The sequence below is a fragment of the Drosophila arizonae genome, chromosome 5, assembly GCF_054131065.1.
Source record: "Drosophila arizonae isolate 15081-1271.41 chromosome 5, UAZ_ARI_1.0, whole genome shotgun sequence".
NCBI lineage: Eukaryota > Metazoa > Arthropoda > Insecta > Diptera > Drosophilidae > Drosophila > Drosophila arizonae.
The window spans coordinates 16258914-16285145 of NC_142925.1; the positions used below are offsets into that span (position 1 = coordinate 16258914).

The following is a 26232-nucleotide window of genomic DNA, read 5'->3' on the forward strand; positions in this document are numbered from 1 at the left end:
TCTGCCGATCAGGAAATAAAACACATTGGATATAAGTCAACTGTCTGTTTTTGTTTATTATTAATAGTATTGATAATATTTCCATATTTAAATTGTACATTATTATACGTGTACTTATAATCTGCGCATAAGAAACAGTTTGTGTTAAATACCATCTTAAAATTATATACATAACAAAATTATAAACATTTCTCAAGCGTGGCTGTTTTCTCCTCTGTCTATTAATTTCGTCCATATTATATCATATTATTCTATAATTATTTGCTACAATTTGTTCCTTATTTGCGCCTTTTAACTGCTGATGTTTTCTGGAGTTTGGGTTCTCATTTGTTGTTGTTTTACATACAATATTCGTACTTGAAGGAGGGGAATTACTAGCGTCCGATGTCAGAGGACCCTACAATTTGTTGGTTTATTTTATTGCGGCACCAAAGCCTTAAATAATATGTGAATCATTAAAAAATTATACAATTAAAGTGCCTTAGCCTAGCAAGAATAGTGCAGACCTTTGTCGCGTCTCAACAAATGCGTAATCTCAAAAGCTAAAATTTTAATATTATTAAAAGGGGGCATATACATATGTATGCTGTGTGACATGCATACATACATGAATCATATGTAAGGAAATCATAAAATACACATTTCTCGACTAACACATTGACGTCCCATCGAAAGACTCTTTTTCCGTTCCTTCTATCTTTGTTGTCCTTTTCTGTTATTCCTCGATATCCTCGACATTCTATGAGTCTGCCTCAACTGCTGGCTGGGCACTGGCAACTGGCTCAGTTTCCTCCGCTATATCTTTCGTTGGTTCTGTTGTTGTTGTTGTTGGGGCTGCTGAGGCTGGCGGTGACTGCTCTGCTCTGGGTGGGGAATCAACGCGTTGTTGTGGCTGTTGCACTGTTGCAGGCGCAGACTCAGGCTCGGGCTCATGCGTAAATTCCTCAGTCACACGCTTCTGTTCGATCTTTGGATTTGGCTCTTCGGCCTGCTCAACTGGCTGTGGCGGCGCCGTTGCTCCAGCTGCTGATGCTGGTGGCGGCAACTCGTCATAGAGAGGCGTGCAGACAGGCGATGGTGCCTTTGGCTTGGACACCTCGCTGATCTCTTCCGCATGCGGGGTGGCAAACGTCTCTACCTCTGACGCAGGTGCCACTTCGGCCAGCTTTTCCGATTTCTGTTTATTAATATCAGAGGTATCTGTGGCAGTAGAAGCACCAGCGCCAGAGGCGGCAGCGGTGGCTTCTGCAGCCGCTGCAGCTTCAGCTGCTTGTTGCGCTTCCATTCTAGCATCATACTCCTGCAGCTCTCTATCCCAGTCCTCCTCGGTATCTACAGCAGCTGATTTTTCTACATTGTTCACGGATGGCGCTGCCACCGGCTTATTCTTCATATCATCCGGCTCCGACGAAGACTGTTTGCCCTGCAATGCGTTCTCATCCGTGGAGCTTATCGACTGGCGATTACTGTCGTCGCGTGAGCCACGTCTGTTATTATTGTTGGGTCCACGTTCACGCTCTTCGCTGCGCTGGCTGCCACGTCCACTACGTCCATTGCCGCCGCGTCTATCATCGCCATCGCGTTCGCCACGGAATCGATTGCCCGGGCCACCTGGGCCACCGCCTCCACGGCGTTTGAAGTTGTTGCCGCCGTCTTCCTCATCATCGCTCCATCGGCCACCGCGACCTCCGCCACCGCCCATGCCACGACCACCACCACTACCACCGCTGCCGCCACCACCTCCGCCACCGCCACGACCACGTTGATTATCGTTAAACGGATTGCGCGGATTGAAGAAACCTTTAAATAGAGAATGCATTAGTTTTTATTTAATTTTTGAGCTTTATAGTTCTTACCTGGTCCTTGCTGCCTGCCGCCTGGTCCACCGCCACCTTGATTACGCATAAACATGGGACCCACTCCATTGCCTGCACCCGGTCCTCCCATGCGCTGATTAAACGCCACCGGCGGCGGTATTCGCATCTGCATCAGACTCGTTGGCTGATTGAACCGATTCTGATTGGGATTCATATTGGGCTGGAAGAAGTCACCTCCGCCATTGCCGCCATTATGATTGCCACCCCTGGGGCCAGGACCCATGCCACGCGGTCCACCGCCTTGACGATTATCAAATTCTAAATGGAAACATCATTAATTAAATTACGAATATGGCATTTACTTTGCTTGCGACTTACCCAAGCCACCCAAGAATTCTGGACGTTGCATTCCACCATGTTCCATGCTATTGAGATTGAGACGCGCTCGTGCCTCGTTGAAGGCTCCGCTTAGCGGCGGCGGTCCACCGCCTCCGTTCTCATTCCTCCAGCGCTCCGAAGCCTCAGCAATGTCGTCGCGGCCGCCCCAGCGAGAACCGGCGCCGCTAGGACCACGTGTGCGATCCCTTTGGAACAGATCATTTCCAGCAACCGCTGCGGCCACATCCACACTGTTCGGTTGTGTGGCGCCACCTGCGAAGATCGGCGGCGGTTGGCTGAAGTTAGGTGCTTGCTGTTGTGAGGACGTAGGTGCCGATTGCGATGGTGCATCCTCAAGCTCCATTTCGATGTCCATTTGGTCGTCGCTCACATTGCCAGTGCCAGAGCCCGCGGGTGCTGGAATTGTGGCCATGGGCGGCGGCACTGCTCCCGGCGGGGGAAACTGTGCGCCCGGCGGCAGTCCCATAGGATGTGGAGGTGGGCCGCCCATGGTCGGAAAACCGGGTGGCATCATATTAGGCGGCATCATCATTGGCGGCGGCATGCCGGGCACCATATTCGGAGGCATAGCCATGCTGCCCAACGGATGGTTCAGCGGCCCCATGGGACCCAACATGCGCTGCGGCGGTGGTGCGCCCAATGGAGGCGCCATCTGGAACTGGCCAGGCACCATACCCATCAGCGCGGGCGGAGGTGCACCAGGTCCGCCATGCTGTGGCGGAGCCACTGGCGGTGGCTGTGTGGTGTCAATCCCAAAGAGCAAGTTTGGCGGCGCCACAGACGGCACATTGGGCATTTCTCCGGTTAGGGCTGTCGGCTTGACATCCTTGACATTTTTCGCCTGATTGATTTTTTGCTTCATCCAGCTGGGCATGGTGTCCTCGTCGAACATGCCGCCCTCCTCGAGACTGTCGAAGTCCGTGTCGGGGCTCAGCTTGTTCCACGGCACATATGTGACGCCGAGATCAAGATCCCAGAAATCCTTCCATTCCTTGCTCTTCACACCCTTCCCAGCTGCCCAAGATATGGTAATGGCACGACCTTGAAGCTTGTGATTCTTAAGCGCCTGCATAGCCTTGTGTGCGTCTTGGCGACGATTCATCACGATGAATGCACAACCTCTGGGCACAATCTGATCGATGCTCACGATATCGCCATATTCACCAAAAGTATCCGAGAGCTCCTCCTGGTACACCAGCTTGGAGAGATGACCCACCCACAGCGTGGTACTGCACACTGCAGAGATAAATGTATTAAATATATATTAATTAAATAAATATTATTAAGGATAAATTAATTTAATAAAGTTTAATATAAAACACAACTCGTTTGGTTTTTAGTTTTTGTCATTTTCTGTACACTATTCCTTTATGTAGCCTTGCGTCAGCTATCGGATATGGCTATATCTCACATGATTCAATAGAATATGCATAGAAGCATATGCCTATTACAATTCTAATATATCTTAGAGTGTCTTAATACTCGAACTAGTTGGATATACATAGATTGTTAAAATTCAAATTTCATTTAACTAATATATTCTACATCTAATAAGAATATTTCATATAATTAATAGAGTGAATACTAGACCCTTTGACATATACATTTATGCTTCACAATTATACTATCTAGTAAAAAAATTTATTTTAAGCTCAAATTTTATTATATACTTTCCTAATAAAATTAAAAATTCTGGATATTATTAACATACAATATTTACAATTTTTACTTGGTACTTTTCAAAGTACAATGTTATCATTAGAATAGAAACCTCGATACACAAAATGGTTTTATAACTGAAATTTTAATGGATTTTTTAATTTTCCTATTAGTAATATTGTCTATAAAGGTAAAAACTTCTAGAAGAAGAAGAATAAAGGCTCAGTCGAAAAACTATTTCCCTAGAAATTAATACTCATATAAGTATGTACTGAATATCTAGAGTACAAGTCTGAGCATTTGTATAAATATTTATGTATGTAATTCAATGGGAAAAGCTCCTTATAGAGATATCTCTGAATAATTTGTAATATTATTCAATTAAATAAACACTTTCTTTTAACAAACTAAATTTTGGCAGAAGAGCGCCTCGCTTATTTGCCGATGTTTCAATTCGATAAATGACTGTTAAGCTTTAATATTACAGTTTCTATCGACTTCAATCGGAATCGATATTTTTCAAATTAATTGTGAACCTAATTCACTGCATATAGAATTTGTATATATATATATATATATATATATATGTGCATGTATGTAAAATATAGCTCTGGGCGTGTAGGTGTAGCTTTAGTTTTTCACATGTATGCAATAAAATATCAAGCAAAAATTATTTCAATAGACATATCGCTCCTTAGGGAGCCTTAAGTGTAGTAGATTTGCTCTGTGCTTAGATGATACACTGATAAAAATGGGGAGGTACATTAATATGCTTATTCAATTCATTTCGTTGCTAAAAAACTTTGCTCAAAAACGCTTCAGAGACATTGGGTTAAATATGCCAGATGAGATTTAGAACCTTTAAAGCTAAATCACACATTCACACACACACGCATACACAAACACGCACTCATACACACACACGTCAACCGAGCCAAGGAGCTGCAGAATAAAGAAACATTTGTGTATTAGCATTAATTGAAAAGACCAAACGAGAGTGAACCAAAACAAAGTGTAATTCACAGGTAAATGTGGCATCAAAAGGTTTTGTCATTCTCTGTCATCTGGAAAACCTTTTGCATGCGACAATTACGTATTGAGTGAGTGGGCTTACGTGATGCGTAACGGCGTTACGCTACGCTTATGTGCATGGAATAATTACCACTTAGATGCTCCTTCTTAATCTCGGGCAGGCCCTTCTTGCGTCGCTCACGTTCATGTTCGCGATCCCGCTCCTTGTCGCGCGTGCTGCGCTCCATGCGGTCACGATCGCGCGATCCGCGCCTGCGGCTGGAACGTGGCGAACGGCTGCGCGAACGTGAGCTGCGACGGCGACTTCCCCGATCACGATCGTTTCCATTGCCACCACCACCCCCACCACCGCCGCCGCCACGACTACGGGGCGATCTACTGCGGCTGCTGCGTCGACTGCGCTTGTAACGGTCACGATCGGGCGTCGGACTACGGGAATCGGCACCATCCAGATTGATAACCTGAGCGTTTGGAGTTTTGCAAAGAATTTGAGAGAAAGTGATTGTGATATAAACACGTTAACATTTTAAGCATAAAACAAATAATGGCGGATGTGGAGTGGGAATGGGAGAGGGACGTGGTTAGTTTCATTTTAATTATTTTCTAGAATGGGATGGGATAGGAGTAGAAGATGGTAGTGGTTGTGGGTTGGGAATTGTTGTTAAACTACAAATTAAACAGAGAATACGTATTATTTTATAACTGCATTCTTGGCGTGTTGACGTGTGGTTTTGGCCGTTTTTCAAACTTGGTTGGCGGTTCTTAACTATTTCTCATTTCTCATTTTTGTTTTTCATTGGCATTTTCTCATCGATGCGTTTTCGAGCAAGTTTTTGTGTTTCATTGATGGGTAATTGAATTGAATCTGACTTGAATTTGTGGTTTACATATTTAAGGCACTTACCAAACGTTGTTATACGGAGGGCGGGGGCGCTTCTAGCATCGGGTATCGCATCCGTCATTATATATAAAGTTAAACCTTACCTTTGGGCATTCATTTACCATTTTTAATATAAACGTATAGGCAAAGTTGCAAATTTAAATTTAAGTATGGCCCTATTGATAGTTATTTTTAAGTTTTGGCCAAAAATTTTTAAATTCGACAACGGTTATTGCACTTAACAGTAAGGCACATCAAGTCGTTATTCATATCATCGTAATTAATAATAGTATTCCCCATTCTTTCGATTAAACGGTAATCTCTGAATTCTCCGCCCCGGTATAACAACATTTTGGGCACGTCAGCAGCACTTGGCGCACTATGAAAGTGGAGCTATATATAGTTGGATATAGTTTGAAATAGATGCGACACTAGTTCCACTTTCATGTGTGCGCTTATATATATACTATATATTGTAATCTAATTATGAGCTACAATAATTCAGTTATGTAATGCAGTTTGAATTGATTATTGCAATTTCGCAATCAATTAAAAATGCACACATTGACTGATTCGATGAACTCTACATTATTAAAAGTAAATGGTGTGGTGTATACCTCAATCGGTTGCTGTTCCGATATGAATTCAACATCCTTGTTCATGTCCATCACATCATTGTGGCTCATGCCCATGCCGACGCCCGGCGGCAAGCCACCTGTGCCCTAAAATGAGCAGAAAGGAAAATTCCCTAGTACCAGAGATTATGATGAGTAAATGATCGCACTTACCTTGAGAACATTCTGCAAATGCTGCTGCAAGGCATCCTGCTCCTGGTAGCGATGCTTTTGATTCTCCTCTTGTTGCTTAAACTTTTGAAAGTTTTGCAGCGTTTGCAGTTGGCGTAAGACATTGGGATCGTTGAGCAGCTGCTTTAAATTATTGTTCTGCGAAATTAGATGCTATTATTAGCATGCATTTAAATAATTGTGAACACTAATAAATAAATAAACCCAAGAAAACTAAAGCCTCAACACAAAAGCTAATACGATAAATAACGAATAGACCTATGCATACATCTAGCAAATTGGAAGAGCCGGGCGGCGTATCATCGCCCATACAATGATGATCGTCGCCCATCAGCATGTCCCCATCCTCGTCATCGATTATCTCACGCAGATCATAGTCCAGCTCATGGGAGCTGCTACCCTTGCCATATTTGTTGTGATGATGCGACTTGCTTAGTCCCCCACTATCGAAACGGCTCTTCGAACCAGATGCCGAATTGCTGGATGGCATATTATGTTGATGCTGCTGCTGCTGCTGTTGTTGACGCTTCATATAATGCTGTTCCATGTGACGTCGACTAGAGCTTGAGCACTTCTCGTGGCTTATCTGTGTAGTTGCGTACATTAGACAAGCGAGCGAGACATGTATCAGAAATAGAGCAAATAGTGATAGTAACAAGGAAGCAATGCCAATTGGCTTATTAGAATCGAAAGACAAACCACATTACTCGCTCATAGCCTGGCAATGAGTATAGCTGCCCATAGTGGGTTGACTAACTACTACATCATATTGTTATTGGACCTAATTCATTGCCAGTCTTTGTTCTCTTCAATCACCCATTGTCCACTCACCGACAGATCCGGCATTGCACCACCCATTTTATCGTCGACAGCACCACTCATATCCATATTGCTCATTCCCGAGGCATTCAAACCATTGGCAGCATTGCTACTGGAAATATCCGAGAGATTTAGAACGCCGCTGCTGCCACTTGGTCCAGAGCTCGCGTTGAGATTGCCGGCGCCGATTGGTGGCATTTGATGGTAAATCGGATGGTTTGGATCAGCCAAATCAAATATTGGCTGTATTACTTCCGATTTGAACACATTGTTCTTTTGCCAAAGGTTCAGCACGCGAATGATGCGACTCTTGTCCTCGGGCGCGCAACGAAACAGATTTGCAAACGTTTCGGTTAGATTACGCTGGAAGCGGGGCGCAAACACATCCTTCTCGGTGCCATATTGATGACGCGATTGTCGCACTATTGAGTCTATGACATACAGGCCCGGCACTTTGTACTCCGGCTTGCATTTGAGTATAAACTTTTCAACACTCTGCACAACATGCTTGTAGAATTTAATTGCACGCATTGCCGACTTTGTGATGGCGGCCATTTTAGCCTTCGATATGGGCGGTCGGCTATCATAGAGCCCGGAGAGCTGAAAGAAAACATACACATGTAGAAATAGATGGTCGAGCACAAGGCACAAAGAGCGAAAAGGGATTATTTTCTATTGGTATGGGCAGCACGGCAGGACGCGAAGCTGCATGTTTGTTGGCAACAATATTGAATCTACATATATACACACATGTAAATGTCGGGAATATAATTGTACAAATTACACAACTACATAAGGCGTACATGAGACATATATGTAAATACCGAGTGGTATATATGAGCAGATATAAATATGTAAGTACATTTTGATATGTACATGTGTGTGTGCTGCGGCGGCCTCATCTTACCTCATTATTGAAAGCGACGACCGTCTCCATGATTATTTCAATGCTCACACACTACACGCACGCACAATATTCAAATTCGCATACTATTTCAGTATATGTGATCTTTATAAATTATTTTCTTGCCAGTTTAACAACTTTTTACTTGAATTTTCACAATTTTTTCGCAAGAAAGCGTGAAAAAATGGCTGCCGATAGTAGGGATGCTTATTTCGTATATCAGCTCATCGATACAAAACATACATAATTTGATACATTGATTCATCAAGGAAAACAATCGAATGATTACTTAGATTGCTTATCGAATACATAAACATAACTACAATTTTTTACTATGGGATGATACTATATACACATGATCATTGATTTGTAATAGGCTGATGATATTAATAAAAAATTCCGCTCTTAATTGCAAGATCTTGGCGTTGCCGGACTGATAAGAATGGAGCAATATGACGGGCATACCACGCATTAATGCTGATACCCGCAATGGTCACACTGGAAAGAAAGCAAAACGAAAACATAAGCTGCTGCAAATTGAATAAAATTAATGCTGAATAGCAATTAACAAATAATGAGCGCCCATCATAGGCCACTTGACGAGTCAGATGTTATGCTAATACGCACGATACGTTCAACACCATCGTTGTACGACCACAGACATGGCGACTTTCGCCTATCACAAAGAAAGGAAGAGGATTGGGCCAAAGTGGCCAAGACCCTAAATATTTCATCGCCCGACGCGCGACGCAGATGGACGTGTCTACGGGATCGTTATTCGCGCGAGTTGAAGCAAATGCGTTTGCATCCGTCCTCGGAATTTGGTCGAAATGAATTCTTCAGGCAAATGGACTTTTTGCGGGAGTTTGTGCGGAAGCGTCGTGAGAGAAGACGCCGTGAAGATGATGATACGCCAACAAATTGGCTCAAAGCTGAGGTGCGAACGGTGAAAACGAAATCACGCCCAGTGCCAGACCCACTTATTGAACAGGACTTAGATGAGTCGCAGGTGTACGACGATTGTGACCACAACTACGACGCGGATGCCAAGCTGGAAGTGCAGACGACACAATCGGAAAGTTACTCTGTGCTCGTGGAAGCGGACGATGGAGATGGACATGAATCATATGAGGAGTATATGGGCGATTCCGAGTCGGCCGATCAAAAAGTCTTGCCACCGTTGCAACCATCGCCCTCGCTGGTCACAGTCCACAACGATACACCGACGGCGGGGAATGCGTCCACGTCGGGTGCCTCGCCGTCCGATGCTGGACATTCGCAGACGGACATTGAATTTATGGTCTGTATGCCGAACATGAGAGTTGAAGCGGAGCATTTGCCGCCCATTAAGCCCGAGGCATCGCCCGGCTTTGAGGCAGTAAGTGCACCAGCCACTGCCGCCACTAGTGCGTCCAACGAAACCGAGGACGACTTCTTCTGCAAATCCGTGGCAGCTTATTTGCGGCAATTATCGCGTCGTCATAAGATTAAGGCAAAAGTGGAAATGTACCAGATTCTGGAGAAGTACATATTGCTGGAGGAGTCCACGACAGGGACACCTGGGACAAGTCAGAATGATTAAGCAGGAATACTACATAGCGACATATATGTACATATAGTTTTTAAATAGATTTTTATGGAGTACAAATATACAACTGACAAAAATCATTTTTATCTTACGCTTAATTCTAAATATGTATTTGTTATAATGCGCACACGGCGCTCAGCAGAAATCCTCATTGATTATATCCGCATTGACCGCTAAGCCACGCTCTTTAAGTGCTTTCGAGACGAGTCGATGCTTCTCCTGTCGTTGCTCCTGCTCACGTCGCTGAGCATCCAGAATCTCATCGACAGAAATCTCTTTTAATGGAAGTTTCTGTTCCTTTTCCCGATCCTGCAATGTGACGTTATATATTAGTTCACCCGATTAAGTCTTGCTCTCTTTACTCACAATTTCACCCAGGAGCACCACATTCTCGCCTCGTATTATGAAGACGCCTCGCGGAATATCTCCATACTCATTGCCGACGTGTATCCGCTCGATTGTTCGCTGCAGAACAAGGTTGGCAAACTGATCTACGGACCTTAAGTAGCCTATTAATGTTCGACCGTCTCGGAGCAGCACCATTAGTTTTTCTACAAGTTCACAATATATTATTATTCATATTACAGTTTGCCGGCTTAAGTGTTCAGTAAATACTATCAACTTCTTCCAGCAGATGCGCTGTTCCAGCCAAGGGATTGAGGTCGTCCATATGGCGAAAATTCGTTGATTTTTTTAAATGCTAGTATAAAGCACTTTTACAATTAAATAATTAAAAAATAAACCCTTAGAAACACATATACTTTAGCTTAAATGCAATAGAGCTACTACTACTGAAAATTTCTTGCGCCTGGTATGCTGATACCAGTACAAATTTTGCTTAGCTCAGCAACTGGTTATTTTGCTTGCATGTTTGAAATGTGTAAGACACTTAATATTTATTTTTTTTAACTGCGAGACACTTAATATGAGATAGGTTACTCAAGAGCTGAATAACTTTTAATAAATAAAAAATGTTAAATTAATTTTGTATTAATATATGCTTACGGGTTACCATTCTTTGAAATGATGAACAGCGTACATGACACGGTAAAAGCACGCACAATTCTTATATTATTATCCATGCAATCGATAGCAATCGATAGTTGCCGGCATGTTCGTCGCCGCAGCAGCCAAAACTAAACAATTCCAGAATTACTCTAAATAACGTAATTTTGAAAAAAATATTGTGAACTGAGCTCAAGTATAACACGCTAAAGACACACAGGAGCACAATGAAGTAAGATTAATATATAATGTACAATAATTGCTTTCAATTTAATTAATCGTCGGCTACTTCGTCTCTCAGGCTCAGTGTTGACGGACTGCTCGTTTATTTCCCCTATGAATATATTTATCCTGAGCAATATGCATACATGCTGGAGCTTAAGAGAAGTCTGGACGCCAAGGGGCACTGTCTACTTGAAATGCCCTCGGGCACAGGAAAAACAGCAACATTACTCTCCCTGGTAGTCGCCTATATGATTGAGCATCCGGAGACAGTGCGCAAGCTGATTTACTGCTCCCGAACGGTGCCGGAGATTGAGAAAGTTATTGCCGAGTTGCAGAACCTAATGGCATACTATGAGCGCAATGCACCAGTAGCTCCAGGCTTCACTGGCCTGGTGCTCAGCTCCCGTAAAAATTTGTGCATTCATCCCGAGGTCAGCAAGGAGCGCGAGGGCAAAGCGGTCGATGGCAAGTGCTATGGGCTAACTGCCAGCTATATACGCGAACGCCATGAACTGGATCCCGAGGTTCCCATATGTAAGTAATTGCCATTGCAGTTAAGTCCATTTAACATTGATTGTTCTTATAGGTCAGTATTTTGAGGGCTTCACATTGGAGGGCAAGGAGTCGACGCTGCCTGTGGGCGTCTATAGCATCGATGATCTTAAAGAATATGGACGGTCGAGAAATTGGTGTCCGTACTTTCTGGCACGTTACGCTGTGCGTTAAGAATGTTAATTTATTAATATATAATATAAATACTTACGCCCTCCACTCTCTATCCATTTCTCTGGTAGATTGCACACGCCCACATTGTTGTCTACAGCTATCATTATCTACTGGATCCAAAGATCGCCCAGGTTGTCTCCAAGGAAATGACACGCGAGTCCTGTGTGGTTTTCGATGAGGCTCATAATATAGACAACGTATGCATCGACTCCATGAGCGTGAAAATAAATCGAAGAACAGTTGAGCGGAGTACCAACGCTTTAAATCAGCTCACAAAATTGGTCCAAGAGTAAGACCTACTCCATGATTGCTCAAATAATTAAACATGCCTAATTAATTGTCTATTGCAGAATGCGGGAAGAGGACACCAATCGTTTAAATGAGGAATATCAGCGCATGGTGCAGGGCCTCAAGGATGCCAGTGTACAGCGTGATACGGACATGATTCTGGCCAATCCCGTGCTGCCTAACGATGTGCTCACAGAGGTCGTCCCGGGCAACATTCGAAATGCGGATCATTTTCTTAGTTTCCTACGTCGTTTCATAGAATACATTAAAACTCGACTGCGGGTGCATCACGTGGTACAGGAATCACCGGCGGGATTCCTTAAAGATGTTTCATCGAAAATATGCATAGAGCGCAAACCGTTGCGCTTCTGTGCGGAGCGCTTGTCCAGCTTGTTGCGCACCCTGGAGATTACTGATATGACGGAATTCGGGGCCCTGACGCTGGTATGTAATTGTGCATATTATTGCTGATGATAACGATTCAATGCAATTGGTCACAGATAACACACTTTGCCACCTTGGTCTCCACGTACACGAAAGGATTTACCATTATCATTGAGCCGTTCGATGACAAGACGCCGACTGTTTCGAATCCCATAATGCATTTCAGCTGCTTGGACTCATCTATTGCCATGGCGCCAGTATTCTCACGGTTTCAAACGGTTGTCATCACATCGGGCACGCTGTCGCCCATGGACATGTATCCTAAGATTCTGGACTTTGATCCAGTTGTTATGAGTAGCTTTACCATGACTCTTGCTCGTCCCTGTCTGCTGCCTATGGTAAATGAAGCAGTTTGAATTAGGCTTAGATTTGTTTATTAATTTATTTAGATATAATATTTGATATAGATCGTGTCAAAAGGCAATGACCAGGTGGCCATCTCGTCCAAGTTCGAGACGCGCGAGGACACTGCTGTCATCAGGAACTATGGCCAGCTGTTGGTGGAGGTGGCCAAGACTGTGCCCGATGGCATCGTTTGCTTCTTTACATCATATCTGTACTTGGAGTCGGTTGTGGCCTCGTGGTATGACCAGGGCATTGTGGATACTCTACTCCGCTATAAGCTGCTGTTCATCGAGACCCAGGACAATGCCGAAACAAGCTATGCGCTCATGAACTATGTTAAGGTGAGCGACCTCAAATTTCAGCTCGCAATCTGAATCGCAGTCTCCAATTGCTATGGCTTCCATTGATGATGTTCTTGACACACATTCATCTCGATCTCGATCTCGATCTATGCTGTCTTTGTTTTAGGCATGCGATTGCGGTCGAGGTGCTGTTCTGCTGGCTGTGGCGCGTGGCAAGGTCTCCGAGGGTGTGGATTTCGATCATCATTATGGTCGCGCGGTGCTCATGTTCGGCATACCCTACGTTTATACGCAGTCCCGCATACTCAAGGCGCGCCTCGACTATCTGCGGGATCAGTTTCAGATACGAGAGAACGATTTTCTAACCTTTGATGCGATGCGACATGCGGCCCAATGTGTGGGTCGGGCGTTGCGTGGCAAGACGGACTATGGTATCATGATATTTGCGGACAAACGCTTCTCACGCCAGGACAAGCGGTCGCGTCTGCCCAAATGGATACAGGAGCATTTGGTGGACAGCTTTTGCAATTTGTCCACGGAGGAGGCGGTGCAACTGGCACGCCGCTGGCTGAGACGTATGGCTCAGCCGTTTTCGAGGGAAGATCAGCTGGGCATTTCGTTGCTGACTCTGGCACAGCTGGAGACAATGGAGCAGGAGAAACTGGAACGGCAGGCGCAGGGCAAAGAAGGTGTAGGCGGTGAGGTGCAGGAGTTGTAATTAGAGAGTCGCGTGGCGCAAAACCGGCTCTCCAGCTGGCGCCGGCTTCCTTCCGCAATGTATTTTCTTTAACCACTGGCCATGTTTCTGTCTGAATGAGAATAATAATTATAATAAAAAGCCAATTTGTTGCCAGCTAATGGCATTGAATGCCATTAAACGGAGCAGCAAATCACACAAAAAATGAAAAGTCAAAAAAGAGTTGTTTTTGTTTTTGGTTTTAATCGTTCGGATTTGCCAGGGCAAAACTGACGCAAATGCCTTATTAACTGTTAATTAATATTATTAATAATTTAGCGGTTGCTCATTGCCCCAACTGAATGACTCAATGCCTTTAACTGCGGCTGCCGTTCAAGGCGCCTAAATCAATCTTCTTATTGTTATCGATGACCAATTTGACGCCGATAAATTGGTCTAGACGAATCGAAATCTTTATTGATATCGCTTCAAGACGCCTTTTCAAATGGGTTCTGATAAGAAACATGGAAATAATTTAAATATGCGATGATCCGTGTTGACCGAACATGATTTTATTTAACCTGAACGAAATTAATTTTGTAGCGCTATCAGTGTACATTTGCCAATGACTTATTAATGATGCGCCGACAGGTTATCAAGACAATAAAAAACAATTATGTTCATATGTCCAGTGGATGGCGACAAGTGCGATTGTTTTTGCAATTTTACCTATTTAGCACTTACTGCCGCCAGCGACGGCAATTACTACCTAAACATTTGAGCACACCACAAAAATAATTACTCACATTCCATTTTATGTTTTCAATTTGTTGTCTTATTTCTTAATAACGGCGCACACTGATTTCCTGTAGTCCTCGCGTGAGCTTGAGAGTGTGCTAAGCCCGAGAGACAGAGAGGGAGAGAGAAAGAGAGAATCTGTGTATGTGTAGCGAAAAAGCTTTGCAATAATACATATGTATACAATTACACACGCATATATGCACATAACTAACGGCCACGGCCAGCACTCAGAGAGCAACAAGTAAGCGAAAAGTAACCGAATACAATTACAGTGCACCCACGCTAAAAGGAAAACAAACAAATTAGAGATATTGTACTCTTATGCTAAGAATCGCCCTATATGAATAGTTTAATTGAAGGCGCTCAACAGATAATAATAGCCAAAATAACCAAAGGGTGAGAGTGAGAGCGAGTGAATATGATTTTATTTGGTTAATTTTGCGAATGTAGAGCATAGCATCAAAGGGCTAACTGTTATTTGCAGTCTTAACTTAAGACTCAGGTCTTTTACTTACATTATTAGAATAACGATTGCTTAGAATACATAACTGCTCTAGCCCAAATATAATTGAAAGCAATTGTTGCGAATAGTTGTTTGCTCCACTTATCGGGAGCGCACTGTATTAGCAACAACATCGCCAACAAAAGGCAAGCGACCGCAAAAGCGACGCTGGCTGAGTCGTCGTCGTCAGTTGTATCTCTCGTTGAACAAGAACTTTCGATTTTTCATAATAAAAAGGTTACAACTAAATCTCTGGCCGTTTAGTCGGGTGTAGCAAATAAAAGCGGAACGCGCGCGCATTAGCATCAACCAATAATACAAAATTTAATAACTTAATAAACAGTTAAATCTAGCATAAACAACAATTGCAAGCGACGCGTTATTTAGTGTGTTTTTTAGTTAAGCAGAAATTCTAAACGCTAGTAAACCAAATCAAAACCAAATCCAAACCTAGAGCCTACGCTTATCCTTGTTTTATTTACATAAATAATCGCAAAAAAAAACATCTTTAACAAAATGAAACCTCAAGCTAACGAACAAAATGGTAGCACTCAAAATGGCGACATTGCCATAGATGCTGCCACCGTCGCCATGGACGCTGCCGCGATCGTACCAACAGCAGCTGCTGTCAGCGCGGGCGCTGTTGTTCCTGCCAAAAGTAGTCAACAGCTGAAACTGGAATTGCTTAACATAGGCAACGGAAATGGTGAGTGGAAAGGATTCCCGTTGTTTTACAGTTAAGCGCGAATGCTTGTCCGGGTTTCGTATGCAGTGCAGCTTTGTTGTTGTTTTCCGTTAAGTTTTGCAGTGCAATTTTGAGTAGAACGAGAGAAAATGTTAAAATACATTTGTATATGATTTAGTTTAGCAGCTTTTTAATTCCATTAACTAGTGAAAACTAACTAAAACAATAAAATTTCAATTTGCAGCTTACGTTTTATGTGTCTTTAATAATTTTTCTCACATAACGTAATGTTGATTAATTCCATAATTGATAGCTCTCATAAGGCTTAGCAATCGAGCAGTAATATTTCATCACACAATTTGTCTTCTTAGGTCAGGTTCAGATCAGTTAAGATGCAGCTCAGATTCGCACACTGACCCTCTAGACATGGCTCTAATTTCCGGCGATGTTGTTAACATAAAACCAATTGCACATAAGCCGCAATCGCGAAACTCAAGACAAAATTCAAAGAGCAAGATCTACATAATAAGTACACACATATAGATATGAAAACCACACAATGACAGATCAAAAAGCATTAAAAAAATAGACAGCAACTGTCAATGATCGTAATAGATTTTGTTGACATTGACATTGAAAGTTCACTGCAGATCGGAAGATTCAATGAGAGCGTTTTTGGCTATGTTGGCTGTTAGTGTATGTATATCTATAGACAGCATAAACTCCTCAGCGTAATCCGGTATTTAGCCAAAAGCCAGGGGCAAGCCGCCGGGAGTGGGGCTCGAGGCTAGACCTGTACTACTTTTTGAAGGTTAAAAGCATTTAATTGGACGCGAGTACCACACACAGCACAAGCAGCCGTTTAAAACGGTTTAGATTTGTCGGTATTATATATGTATATATAAAAAAAATATATATATATGTATATATGTTTGTGTTTCTTTTTCTATCTTTGGGTTTTCTTTGTTTCTTTCATATTGCATGAGCAATAAGTCGCCGTCGTGCTTCACATTTGAGCGATCGCGGTCAATAAAAAAAAATAAGCTATTCGCACGGTTTTTCACTAGCAATTGTTAAGCAGCAAAAAACCAATAACAAATCCTAAATGAATCAATAACCTGATATACATTTAAATCCATTGCCATGCCCATGTGTTCTTCTTAGAATTCCGTAATGCGTAATTGTGAACTATGACAAAAAAATAAGAGAGAAAAAAAAAAACAAGAGTAAAAAACACCTGCCCTATGGAAAATGTTAATGATGACTTACCTTACTTTTAATTACATTGCATTGCATGCTTACGCTATGTGCCAACTGGTTGTCTCTACGACTAGATCATTTACTCGCTCAATTCATAGTATTCCAACTATTCACAACCATTCGCTAATGTTGGCTCTATTAAACAAGCATCCCTCCCTGCAGTCTAGAGTCTATACCAAATCAGTTTGTTTTGTAATTCAGAAATCCATTTCGGAACTTGGAGCTGAATGAAATGTGTATTGGAAATATCTGCCAAAGTATATTATTCTGTTTGATATTAACAAATTGCATTCTACATCACATTTACTCTACTCAATTGATATGAATGGCATGAAATGCTATAATACAAATTCTATCTGAAAACTATTTCTAACTAGTTTTTTACGCAGCATTTAGTCACACATCCACAGAGATTTTACTGTACTTCAATGAACTGAAAGGAATGTGCAAATCATATGAAATATAGACATTACTTGTAAGGATATATACGGTTGGAAATTATATATACCCTATTAATCATATATATCTTATATATAATATGTATATATAATATATATACCATGTATGGACAATTCCTTTCTTGTTTTTTACATACATTTAAATATGATTCATAATATTGGGTAAATCCATTTGCATATATTATTATTGCCTCTTAAAAGGTATAAATATATATGTATGTGAAGATTTGAACATTTTGTAACTAGGAAATAATCTAAAGAGCTCCCAATCGAAGATTTTATAGTTCAACTCTGATTTAATATATTTATATAGTATGTAAATATATTACCTACATATATAATTTGAAAATGTTCCACAGTTTTTACCGTACATTCAACTTATCTAAATGGTATATACATATATACATACGTATAATCACATATATATGGTAAATAACAGAATCCGAGTCATTTCACAGTTGTATCACTCTGTACAATCTATACGTCTATATATTCGATCCCCAAAGAAAGAGCTCCACATCTCACATCAAAATCAAAATCAAATTCAAATTCAATCTCAGACATTCGGAATGCATAAATTCCTTTTGCCAGTAGCGTTCATTGACTTCTTCGGGGACACTTTCTATATATGTAAAGCAAAGACTTATATGTGCTGATATGTAACATACATATATATGCGTATATATGTGATGTCTATATCAATACATATTTATGTCAACTTTTACATAAGCCATAGAAGTTATCAACCATTTATTGTGCGATTTTTTCAGGGCTTCCCAAATAGGAGCAACAACTTTTTTGGCATCTCATACTCTGTCTCTTTACTAAAATTATCTAGAATACATTTTTATTTGGAATATTACTCTCTACCTCGCTCTTTCTCGCACTAATTAACTTTTACTTTCTCCACCAGAATAGAATACATATTTCTGGAATTTGTCCCTACCTCTATCTCTCCCCTCTCTCTATTCAAATTAATTTTTGTTTTTACCTCACATCACACACAAAAATAATATTTAGACCGTGTTTTTCCTGTGTTTTCCCTCTCTTTTTTCTCTTTTCCTCTTTTAGAGATTATACTATTTATTGCTATTTAGCTGTTGTGTAAATTTTCAATTAAAAACTGATTTTTTCAAATTCCAAATTTTCGGTCTACATGATTGTCTCCTCCTCCAGCATGTACTCGGTGAGATCGCCGGGGCCCGATAGCAGGGTGACTGGCACACGATTCATCTGTGCTACCTTCTGACTGGGCCATACCATCATATCGTTGCTGTTGGTGAGGACCATGACGTTTGTATTTTGGGTCGTCTCGCAGGGCAGCGTTGACCTAATCTCAGTATCGCAGTTGTTCGGCCTTCGGCGAAAGCGAAACTTAATGGGCTGAGATTTGTCCAACACAGTCTCCTCATCAAAGTAGGGCGCAAAGCCCATCGCAGGATTGATGGTGGTAGGCTTCGTTAGCTAAACGTAGAGGGGAAAATTGAAATGAAAGAGATGGAGATGGAGATGGTGATGGAAAGATTCTTATATTTTACGCACCTCTTCCAACACGATAGACGTCTTCAATCGCCGACACGGATCACAGTAGTCAGCCGCATTTGCATCTGGCGGGGATGTGCTAGTGCATGGATCCGGAGGTGGTTGCTCAATTTCTTCTTTGATTGCTCCATATTGTGACTTCTTGGCTTTCGCTTCCTCGGCCTCTTCGGCCTGCATTTCCATGCATTTCTTGAGAAAGCCCTCCTCAATTTCAATGAGACGCTTGACGGCGCAATCCCGTTTCAGAAAATTCTTGATCACCGAAAGATCACGTGGAACGGCACCAACGACATCAAAGTCATCGGCACGGAGCTTGATGCGATGAGCCATGTTAACAAAAAATTTGGAATTTTTCGGTGAAGGCAGGATTTACGTGTTGCCTACGTTTTTAAGTGACTGAAAAGTTCTGACTACTCAAGCTTGGGTAAACACACACACATACACATTCATACACGCACACGCGCACGCATACGCACGCACATGAAATCAAAGTTGAAGTTAATAGACCTTGAGCACGTTCGAGTGGGCGTCCACCCAAGCCACCCAAACCAACCACCCACCCACCGTGCGCCCTCACTCAAAAAGCAACAAGTTCGAAAGTCAACAGTTTTAAGAGCATTGTAGACGCACGTAAAGCTCGCTCGCTCTTCAAAAGCTCTGCTCACGCTCAAAGCTCTGCTTGAAGTTCTTATTAGCAACGACGAGCCCAGCGGGCAGCCAGTTGCCTAAAGCATTCCACAACGTTAACACGCATAGCCCGAGCCGAGTTACGATTTTTTCCTCATCCAAAGTCGAAAAAGTTTTTTGTGTATTTGGCTATTCATTTTTTTGCGCCAACAATATATTGCAAGTTAAATAAAGGCAACTGCATCCAGCCAAACATGAGCTTCACACGCCAACTGTCCGAGATGAGCGCCAGCGAGCTGAACGATGCCATCGACGATACGAATTTTCCACAGGCGCATATCATATCGCGTGGGCGCAACAATAGTGTCTGCTCAACAAGTAGCACCTCCGGCACCTCCTCGCTGGCGGATCGTGTGGTTGCCCAGCCGGAGGAGACGCAGCCGCCGTCGTCAACTGGCAGCGAGGAGCCAGCTCCAATCCATCCCAATCGACCACGTCTCATACTGAAGAGCAGCACCAGCATACCGGAAAATGATGGTACACAATCGTCGTTAACACCACAGACACCGCGTACATCGACGACGCCAGGTAGTGGGATTGGGTTAACTCTTTGCCTAGGAGCTGCTTGAGCGAACGACATCAGCGCTTAATCATTCAATTAATAGGGTCTAACGGGCATAATAATCATTTAATTTAATGTGCGACGCCTGACGAACTATAAATATAAACATATTTATATATATATTGTATATATATTGTATATATATTGTATATATATTAGCAAGTCCCGCCTAATCGGCCAATCGTTAGAGATAAGAGTTCAAGTCCCCGTTAGGCTGCACTGATATGAGCCACAGCATTAGAACATTAATGCCTGTCAAAGGTTGAATCGTGTATATTTTCTGATCAGCATTTGTTTTCAACCCAAGTCCAATGGGAACGCACTCCGGGGTTGGGCGGGTTATCAAGAGACAAACGAATTTCCAACACTGTTTCATATGCTTCTCGTTTCTTTCTTTGATTTCTTGACAGGCCATGAGAACTGCACTTTTCACCATGATCTGGAGCTGGATCACAAGCCGCCAACACGTGAGGCATTGCTACCTGATATGGCGCGCTCCTACCGCCTGCTGTTGGGCGGCCTCGGCGAGAATCCCGACAGGCAGGGCCTGATCAAGACACCGGAACGTGCGGCCAAGGCAATGCTGTATTTCACCAAGGGCTACGATCAGAATCTGGAGGGTAAGTGGACAGCATTGCGTGTTTCCACACAGCTCAATTAGCACCTGATAATCACTCTGACCAATTAGCATTAGGTCAGTGCTCCATCCTGTGTGACACCGTGAATCAGCAAAAAAAAAAAAAAAAAAAAAAAATTAACTTCGAAGCGGCATTTCCAACTAGAAACTAGTTTCTTTTGGTAGTGATTCATTGGAGCTCTATATATGCATATGCATATCTATATCTATATGTATTATTTGACCACCGTACTTCACCTTTATCACTGACTCGACTTGACTGGGCGGTGCATTACCCTTAATCGTTTCCACTTAAGTCAGTTTACAGTTCTAAATTAAGAGTCTTGTGTTGTCGTTCTGTGGGGGGTCCTTGTGCTTGGCGTACTGTCAATTCTCTAGTATTGTATAACTCTAATATGTTTACTAACTTTATTTTGTTCCTGTTTTTGCTTTTAGTTTATTCTCATTATTTATTTATTTTGTTTTGGTGAATTGCAAGTATGCAGACCGGTTTTAAGAATAGTAATTCAGAAAAGCAGGTTCTACACTTTATTTAATACAATCGCACAAAACTCAAAGTCAGCATTCAAATTGGCCAGCAGCAGCGGCAGCGACGGCAGTCAGATATTAATGAAAGTAAATTGCCTCGAGCCAAATTTATAATCAATAATCACAAAAACAATTCGCAGCCCTTTCAATCTAATTTCAATGATAAATAGAATTCGAAATGCTCTAAAATAAAACGCGTTTAGAATTTTATTATTTTCTGAACATCATTTAAATTTCAAACAAAGCTAGTTAACTAGTTCACAAAATGATTTATAACAACAGAAATATGTCATAAAATCAGTGACATTGAAGTATGTAGCGAGTGTGAAAGAGACAGAGAGAGAGAGAGAGAGCAGAGCAAAGCTGCAGGAGCAACAGCAGCAGCAGCAGTAGAGGGAGAGCAGAGCTTAGTAGAGCAGAGGTGCAGGAACAGCAGCGCCAGCAGCAGTTGCTATGAATTGACAGGAAGCGCACTTAAGCTTTTAAAACGGTAACGAAGAGGAGCAGAGAGAGAGAGAGAGTGTGAAAATTGAGTGAGCGACTGACGTCGACAGTGCTGCTGTGAACGGGTGAGCAGGCAGAACAGGCAAGAAGTGTGCTGAAATCACAAGAGTAGGCAGAGCATTTAAAGCTGAAGTAGTGAAAGCTCAAGCTGCCAAAAGAATGGCCAACAAGTGGCGCCACACGCACACACACACTCTTGCTCACACTCTCAGGCTCTCATGTGCATGTGTGCACATTAACAGTCAAGTGGAAAAGTTCAACTTAAGATTCAGTTATGGCATTGCCACACGTTCGTTCTATGGAGCAAATAAATGTAGCATAAAATTTACATCAATCTAGGTTGGACCGAAATAATATTAACATAATTTTCGATTTGATTTGTGGCTTAGATGTGCTTAATGGCGCCGTCTTTGATGAGGATCATGATGAAATGGTCGTTGTGAAGGACATTGAAATGTTTTCCATGTGCGAACACCATTTGGTGCCTTTCTATGGAAAAGTATCTATCGGTTATTTGCCATGCAATAAGATTCTGGGTCTCAGCAAGCTGGCTCGGTAAGTTACCTGAATTCTCTTAGTTGAAATTCATATACCTTATTTATATATTTTAGCATCGTGGAAATCTTTTCGCGTCGCCTTCAGGTGCAGGAGCGCTTGACCAAGCAAATTGCTGTTGCTGTAACACAGGCAGTGCAGCCAGCAGGTGTTGCTGTTGTTGTTGAGGGAGTGTAAGTATAAAAAAAGAAAAAAGAAATAAAAAAATTATTATTAAATTTATACATTAAAAAAATAAAAAAAAGTCGTGTTGCATCGGCCGGGAATCGAACCCGGGCCGCCCGCGTGGCAGGCGAGCATTCTACCACTGAACCACCGATGCTTGTGTGGGGAGTTGCGCTAAAGCTGAATAAGTTAAAGGGTCTGAATTAGTACTGTGCAGGCAATTGATAAGGAGTTTAATATTTAAATATAGTTATTAACTGTTTTTATTTTCTTCATAATTTATTATTTATTAAATTTGATTTAATAGTGATTTACTTCTCTATTTCAGACACATGTGCATGGTCATGCGTGGCGTGCAGAAAATCAATAGCAAAACTGTTACCTCGACTATGCTTGGCGTATTTCGCGATGATCCAAAGACGCGCGAGGAGTTCCTAAATCTAGTCAATAGCAAATAAATCTATATAAATTGTATAACTTTTTTGACTTGTGTACAAAATTTTTGTTGAAATTTTTTTTAAATTTCGTTTAGTTCAATTTGCAAGACGACAGACGAGAAAAAGCATCGCGAATTTTGGTGTTGGTAGTTTTACATAAATAATATTTGTTCATTTAAAAAAAAGCAAAAACAAAAAAAAAAAAAGACAGCACATAAATAATATTTTTTATATATATGTTACACTCACACATACATATATTTGTATGCAATAAGGGAACAACTAAATAAACGACATCGGAAACCGTTTAGGGAATTTACAATTAAGCTAAAATTCGTAAAAAAACAAAAATAAGTATCTACAAATATATAAATTGATATATATTTACATATATACAGGAACATACATATATGAACTTATTAAAATTAGTAATCAAAGGAAATCGTTCGAAATTGCTTTGTTATCTATATACAAACAGAAGTAAATATGTATAAATATTTATATATGTATTTTAATTATGGCATTTTTGAGAAGATAACGAAATTCACGCTATAAATTTAAAATAGATAAACGTATGCTCGTTATGCAATTGTTGTTTCTTGCACTAAACAAAATCTGCTTAAAATTATATATAATTAAATAAATAAATATTTGAATATTGTTAAAAATAATTATCGTCTTTTAATAATTAATAATCAGGCAAAAAAAATCGAAGTACAAGTTTTCTTTGTGTGTAAATAATAAACAATGAAAAAGTTCGTCCTTTCGTTGACCCCGACGTGAATCGAACACGCAACCTTCTGATCTGGAGTCAGACGCGCTACCGTTGCGCCACGGAGTCCTTGTTCACCGTTATACCAAATGCCATATACAGCACAAACGCCCAATTCTTTGGACATATCCTGAATGCAATTTGCATATGTAAATTTTCCTCCCCAAACATTATATAAACTATTAATAAACTCTCGTTGAATGAGGACAAGAAAACGAATTTCATATAAAATTTATTTTATTTCCTTATTGCATAACAAGGCAGCAGGCTGTTAAACGTTTTCAGTTACGAGTTACGATTAATAAATCGAGTAAACGAATGTCTTGATGATTTTAAGCTGTTCATTGTATGAAATTTACAATTACTTATTTATTTGGTTCGTACAATTAAACTTAACCGGTATACAGACGGAATAGAGAAGATTTAAACTTTGGCGTAAATCTAAAATCAAGGAAATGCTTTTAATATTTTTTTTTTTACAATATAAATCAGTAACTAGACAGAAGAGACAGGGAATCGAAACGAATATACATAAAACTAATCATTTTTTATCTGCACTTATTTTACAAATTATAGGGCAGTAAGGCTCCAGCTGTAATCTCATAGAGTTATCCATCCAATGGGGTCCCTAAATAGACCATAGACACTTCTGTGTTGCCATAGACAGCAGATACCGTAGGATAAAGCTTCTTAGCTGGCAGACCTACAACGATTTTATTTCATATATTCAATAAAACTATTGGTAATTCGATTTTTAATATAAATAGCTAACCTCTAAATGCGACTCCTAGGAATTCATAATTTTTCTCAAAGGATAGTGTATTATCATCGCAGTCGAGTATAACGCGTATCCTTTCACCCACCTGGTATTTGGGTGCATTATTTAATAACGGATAATTGCCCTGCATATCACCGTTGTGCAGTAGATGATTCTCAACTAGGTTCCAGCCCCAGCTTTGATCATCAGATCCAAGTAGTGCCACATAGCCATGACACTGCAAAGCTGCCTCCTTTGTGGATATACCAATTACGGCCACGGTCCCCAATGGACCCTCCCAAATCACTTCCCATGCATGACGGCCTTGACGAAATCCAATTTTCGCCCTTGCAGCGTCTGTGCTTTGTGCTACCGGATTTCTGAAATAACAAAAATAAAACAATAATAATATTAGCACAGAGAGCATACCAGAAAACAATTTATGTACCGATGCAGAGTGAATCCGTTTGGCTTAATGTAAACGTTCCGTGAACAATCGTTGGGATTCCAAGCGTGCAGGTACGCGCGCAGCTTTGTCTTGTATGTGGTAACGGAGGCCAGCAGATCGGATTTAATAGACTCTTTGGGAAGTTTCCGCAGGCAGTGCCAACGCCAAACATCACTGTTTTCATCGTTCAGAAAGTGATACCAGCTTTTGCAGACTTGTGAACAGCGACTTAAGTCACTTAGCTCCAAATATGAGAATATTGCCTCCAATACATTATAATTGCACAGTGGATCGACCATTTTGTTGTTGTCTAGTCGTCTTCCACACTGATATCAGGTGGCGCTGGGCTTTGTGTGCGTGTATTGATGATTTGATTTAATTTAACAGCAGCAATCTCTTTTACATAGCCTTTAATTTTTCACTTAACGTATCATCAAATCTCTTATTTGTCATTTTTTTTTTTATATCAATATATTGTTTATTATAGTATTTGGCAAAAATCAGCCGTGCGTGTGTAGAGTTGTGTCGAAATGTTCCGAACAAGCTCATCGGTACGAATCGCATTGTTCACGTTCATTTAGTTCTTTTGAATCTTATACTTGGTCTTCATTTATTAGTTCTCTTACATTTAATATGGATTTTAATATGATAAGAAATTTAATCTTTTTAGTTAGACATATAATGTATTCATTATATTATGTGGCAATGCAGTTTTAAAGCTCATAACAGTATCGATAAACAACTCTAGGGCTTGAAAAACTATCGATATTCAAGCACACTAGTTTTGGCTAGCGATGCCTGTGTCGAGTTGGCCAAAATAATTGTCGTCGTTTAGGGTGCAGTCCACGATAACAGCATTGTTTACATTTTGTAAAGTGTGTTGGAAAACGTTCGAGAGGATAAAAATATCTTTACAGATAGTCGTTTAAAATATAAACTATTCCAATTTTGACTTTTTTTACGAATTAGCAGACAATCAAGACAATTGAAGTCCTAGAACAAAGGTGATCCATTGCA

The 26232-nt window shown here is 41.2% G+C and overlaps 7 protein-coding genes and 2 non-coding genes across 12 annotated transcripts; 3 read left to right on the forward strand and 6 right to left on the reverse strand.

Moving 5' to 3' along the window:
* Positions 1–30: 30 nt before the first annotated feature.
* Isha (Insulator su(Hw) mRNA adaptor) lies at positions 31–8561 on the reverse strand. 2 transcript variants are annotated; one of them, XM_089471740.1, is made up of 9 exons: positions 8320–8561; positions 7425–8012; positions 6862–7179; positions 6576–6731; positions 6405–6509; positions 5038–5368; positions 2196–3452; positions 1857–2135; positions 31–1800 (listed from the first exon to the last, which is right to left on the reverse strand). In XM_089471740.1, the coding sequence occupies exons 1-9, from the start codon at positions 8347–8349 to the stop codon at positions 740–742; spliced, it is 4125 nt and encodes a 1374-aa protein (XP_089327866.1). In that variant the 5' UTR covers positions 8350–8561; the 3' UTR covers positions 31–739. The 2 variants fall into 2 exon arrangements, with proteins under 2 accessions (XP_089327866.1, XP_089327867.1); XM_089471741.1 differs by lacking the exon at positions 6862–7179.
* An 82-nt stretch (positions 8562–8643) lies between these two features.
* On the forward strand, positions 8644–9984 carry hng1 (hinge1). The gene has a single exon (XM_018011702.2). It carries the CDS (start codon positions 8891–8893, stop codon positions 9896–9898), a length of 1008 nt encoding a protein of 335 aa, XP_017867191.1. The 5' UTR covers positions 8644–8890; the 3' UTR covers positions 9899–9984.
* LSm1 (U6 snRNA-associated Sm-like protein LSm1) lies at positions 9933–10741 on the reverse strand. Its single transcript, XM_018011707.2, has 3 exons — positions 10520–10741; positions 10271–10455; positions 9933–10213 (listed from the first exon to the last, which is right to left on the reverse strand). The coding sequence occupies exons 1-3, from the start codon at positions 10572–10574 to the stop codon at positions 10040–10042; spliced, it is 414 nt and encodes a 137-aa protein (XP_017867196.1). The 5' UTR covers positions 10575–10741; the 3' UTR covers positions 9933–10039.
* Positions 10742–10977: 236 nt separating this feature from the next.
* Xpd (general transcription and DNA repair factor IIH helicase subunit Xpd) lies at positions 10978–14156 on the forward strand. The gene is made up of 8 exons (XM_018011699.2): positions 10978–11141; positions 11211–11668; positions 11721–11851; positions 11929–12149; positions 12211–12592; positions 12649–12930; positions 13000–13278; positions 13406–14156. The coding sequence occupies exons 1-8, from the start codon at positions 11137–11139 to the stop codon at positions 13955–13957; spliced, it is 2310 nt and encodes a 769-aa protein (XP_017867188.1). The 5' UTR covers positions 10978–11136; the 3' UTR covers positions 13958–14156.
* A 1302-nt stretch (positions 14157–15458) lies between these two features.
* Positions 15459–23592, forward strand: Pu (GTP cyclohydrolase punch). 3 transcript variants are annotated; one of them, XM_018011705.2, is made up of 5 exons: positions 15459–15924; positions 20823–21032; positions 22471–22636; positions 22693–22809; positions 23130–23592. In XM_018011705.2, the coding sequence occupies exons 1-5, from the start codon at positions 15735–15737 to the stop codon at positions 23257–23259; spliced, it is 813 nt and encodes a 270-aa protein (XP_017867194.1). In that variant the 5' UTR covers positions 15459–15734; the 3' UTR covers positions 23260–23592. The 3 variants fall into 3 exon arrangements, with proteins under 3 accessions (XP_017867194.1, XP_017867192.1, XP_017867193.1); XM_018011703.2 differs by lacking the exon at positions 15459–15924 and adding an exon at positions 19863–20378; XM_018011704.2 differs by lacking the exon at positions 15459–15924 and adding an exon at positions 19863–20327.
* Positions 18648–19590, reverse strand: LOC108616488 (uncharacterized). The gene is made up of 2 exons (XM_018011706.2): positions 19164–19590; positions 18648–19085 (listed from the first exon to the last, which is right to left on the reverse strand). Exons 1-2 carry the CDS (start codon positions 19491–19493, stop codon positions 18774–18776), a joined length of 642 nt encoding a protein of 213 aa, XP_017867195.1. The 5' UTR covers positions 19494–19590; the 3' UTR covers positions 18648–18773.
* TRNAG-GCC (transfer RNA glycine (anticodon GCC)) lies at positions 22888–22958 on the reverse strand. Its single transcript has one exon. It is a non-coding gene; the product is annotated as a tRNA-Gly (tRNA).
* Positions 23593–24007: 415 nt separating the features above from the next.
* On the reverse strand, positions 24008–24079 carry TRNAW-CCA (transfer RNA tryptophan (anticodon CCA)). Its single transcript has one exon. It is a non-coding gene; the product is annotated as a tRNA-Trp (tRNA).
* Positions 24080–24333: 254 nt separating this feature from the next.
* On the reverse strand, positions 24334–25934 carry Fsn (F-box synaptic protein). The gene is made up of 3 exons (XM_018013388.2): positions 25216–25934; positions 24783–25147; positions 24334–24713 (listed from the first exon to the last, which is right to left on the reverse strand). The coding sequence occupies exons 1-3, from the start codon at positions 25512–25514 to the stop codon at positions 24619–24621; spliced, it is 759 nt and encodes a 252-aa protein (XP_017868877.1). The 5' UTR covers positions 25515–25934; the 3' UTR covers positions 24334–24618.
* Positions 25935–26232: the final 298 nt, after the last annotated feature.